Raw genomic sequence first — 2,843 nt, forward strand, 5'->3', positions numbered from 1 at the left:
GGGGAGTCATCGTTCCGTTCTTTCTACCTGAGTGTGTTTGACACTTTCCACCATAAGCAGCTGAAATGATGAGGAAATTTCCATTGAACCCAGAGTTGAGTTCATCATAACCTACTCACGGTGCCCTCAAGGTTGAATCAAACGTGCCTTGCTGGGGATTTCCTTGGGCGGCCCAGTGGTTAAGACTTTGCTTTCCACTGCAATGGGGGTGTGGGTTCGATCCTTGGTTGGGGAGCCCAGGTCCCACATACTCAGTGGCCAAAAACTCAAAACGTTAAAAAGAAAAAATGCTATGCTGATGTAAAATGTCAACGCTCAGGGAAAGCTGGGTGAGGGGTCCATGGGAACTGTCCAGAGCCACTTTGCAATTTTCCTGTAAAGCTAAAATTATTCCAAAGTAACAAGTTTATTGTTTTTTAAGGTTTAAATGAAAGCGAATATTAGGAATCAGGCCCTGTGAACCCAGGATTTGAACTGAGGCATGGTGGCCCCGTCACAGGGCCACCATGGGGATGAGGTACATAACGTCCCTGAGAAGACCACCCTCCCACCCCCACATCCCCTAACTCACCCTCAGATACCAGGTGCCAGCCTTGGGCTCAGCTGGGACTTGCCAGACGGATGGCATGAGGGACTGGGCAGCCCCAGAGTAGCCAGGGGGAGAATCCGCTTTCAAACCCACTTTATTATCTAGTCTCCAGGCTAAAAACATGCCTTCCTTCCACCCTGCCCACCCAGATCTCTACCAGTCTGGGGCTGGCGGGTCTCAGTGGTGTTCTGGGGGCCCCTCCAAGGGCGCACTGGCATCGGCCTCCCCCACAGAGGTGGCACTACAGTGGCGCCGGGAGGTGGCTCGGGTCAGCAGAGCCAGCCTCCGGGAGCGCAGCCGGGCCTGGACAAGCCAGGTCGGTGTGTGGCGGCCAGACAGCGAGGAATCTTCCTCGTCCCCGTGGCTGTCGACGGTGGAGTCAGAGCTGTCCTCCGTGCCGGCCACTGACTGCTTGCACATGGGGCAGGAGCGCCGGACAACCTGGGAGAACCAGGGGTCGATGCACTTGCAGTGGTAGGTATGGGAGCAGGGCAGGACCTTGAGGCGGTCGCCTTCCTCGTACTCATCCAGGCAGATGGCGCAGAGGTCGTTACACCTGGTGAAGGTGCGCACCTGGGCCCTCTGGGTGGCCTGTGCCTTGACTGCCTGCCCGCTGGCCCGCCAGCTCCAGAGCCAACGCCACAGACGCTGCAGGACAAAGACAGCGCTGGTGAGCAGGGCCAGGGCACGGCCCAGCACCCAGGAGACGGCCAGCACTGGGTGGCAGTCCAGGTCCGGGTGGGGCGGGTAGTCGGGCAGCAGGACGACGTGGGCCGCCTTGTCGCAGCGCGTGATGACCCGCAGGTCCTGGGAAGCAGCCTCGCCCACGAACACTGATGGGATGGCGATCTGCTGCCGCAGGTCCTCATACACGTGTGCCATGCGCACCAGGTCGTCGGAACGCACATTGTGCACAATGGCCGCCTCAAAGCCGGCCCGCTGGGCGTGCAGCACCTTGAGGTCGAACGTGCAGTCGTAGCGGCGGATCAGCACGATGGCGCCCAGGGAGCCGTTGCCCGGCCGTGGGCCCTGGATGGGATGGCATGCGTTGGCTGGCTTGGCCTCCATCAGGTAGCCTCGCACGCCCCCGGGGGCCAGGGGCGCCCCAAACAGGGCTGGCATATCTGCAAAGTCCACCATGCTCGAGTTGCCATCCACCACGGCCCGCACCACCGCCTGCGAGGGAGCAAGCAGCCCCAGCAGCATCAGCGAGATCCTGACTGCCCCCAGGGCCACAGCTGGCTGCTGCTGCCCCATGGCTGGCCCGGCCTTCTCCAGCAGCGGCGTGGAGCTAGGTCCCACTGGGGACTGCCAATGGGAGGCCTCTGGGCATCTCCAGGGCCTCCCAGGGGACCCGTGGCCGGGGAGGGAATGGAGGTGAACTTGAAAAGGTGGCTCAGAGGCAGCTGAGCAGAGCAGCGGGGACCCTGGTGGCCCTACAGCCAGGCTCACATTCTGTCCTTGAAGGCTGGTCCCAGGAGGAGATAACCTACCCAGGCGGCCTTCCTGGCAGATGACACTGAGACCAGGAGCCCCCAGGGTTCTAGATGCCCCCAGGCTCTGTGACATCGTCCTGTTACATCCAGTCCCTCCACCCCCTGCCAAGACAGAATTCCTGGGGCTCTGACCTGGGCGCTGGGCAACCTTGGAAAAAACTTCTAGAAGTCTCAGCACATCCCTAGCTCCTGGACCTTGTAAGGGTAAAGTTCAGGGGTGCCACAGAGTGGTTTGCCAGCCCATGCTCCCCACCATGGCATGGATCCAGCCTTCTCACTGACATTCTGCCATCATCATCTCCCCAAGCCTCCTAGAGACCCACTGAAGAAGGGAGTCAATGTTCACCCATTTCGAGATTCCCAGGGGACTTAGACTTGTTCAGGGCACCCTCTGCCCATGAGGTTTTAAAGCCCAAATCCCAGACCTCCTCCCTCCCTCACTCCCCCTTGCTCACTCTGCTCCAGACACACAGATCTCCTTGATGTTCTTCCGTGAACACACCCAGCACAATCCTGCGCCAGGGCCTTTGCATAGTCTGTGCCTCAGTCTGAAAGATCCTATCTCCCCGTGGCCGGCTTTTTCTTACCCTTCAGGTCTCAGTTCTTATGTCTTCAGGGTCTAACTGACTTGATGGGAGGGGTGGGAGAAGTGCAATGTCAGGGCTGGGCTAGCAGCAGCGAGTGGCCCTAGTCCCCATCACCTGGGAGACCAGCCGTCCCCAACCGTTTTGACACCAGGGACCTGTTTCCAGGGGCTT

The 2,843-nt window shown here is 59.8% G+C and overlaps 1 protein-coding gene across 1 annotated transcript; it reads right to left on the reverse strand.

Moving 5' to 3' along the window:
* Nucleotides 1-665: 665 nt before the first annotated feature.
* ZNRF4 (zinc and ring finger 4) lies at nt 666-2,163 on the reverse strand. Its single transcript, XM_027548852.1, has one exon. The coding sequence runs from the start codon at nt 2,156-2,158 to the stop codon at nt 767-769; it is 1,392 nt and encodes a 463-aa protein (XP_027404653.1). The 5' UTR covers nt 2,159-2,163; the 3' UTR covers nt 666-766.
* Nucleotides 2,164-2,843: the final 680 nt, after the last annotated feature.

Source organism: Bos indicus x Bos taurus, chromosome 7 (assembly GCF_003369695.1).
Source record: "Bos indicus x Bos taurus breed Angus x Brahman F1 hybrid chromosome 7, Bos_hybrid_MaternalHap_v2.0, whole genome shotgun sequence".
Lineage (NCBI taxonomy): Eukaryota > Metazoa > Chordata > Mammalia > Artiodactyla > Bovidae > Bos > Bos indicus x Bos taurus.

What these genes read in the sequence shown, in the direction of transcription:
- ZNRF4 (XM_027548852.1), bottom strand. Translation starts at nt 2,158, where the DNA reads ATGTCACAGAGCCTGGGGGCATCTAGAACCCTGGGGGCTCCTGGTCTC.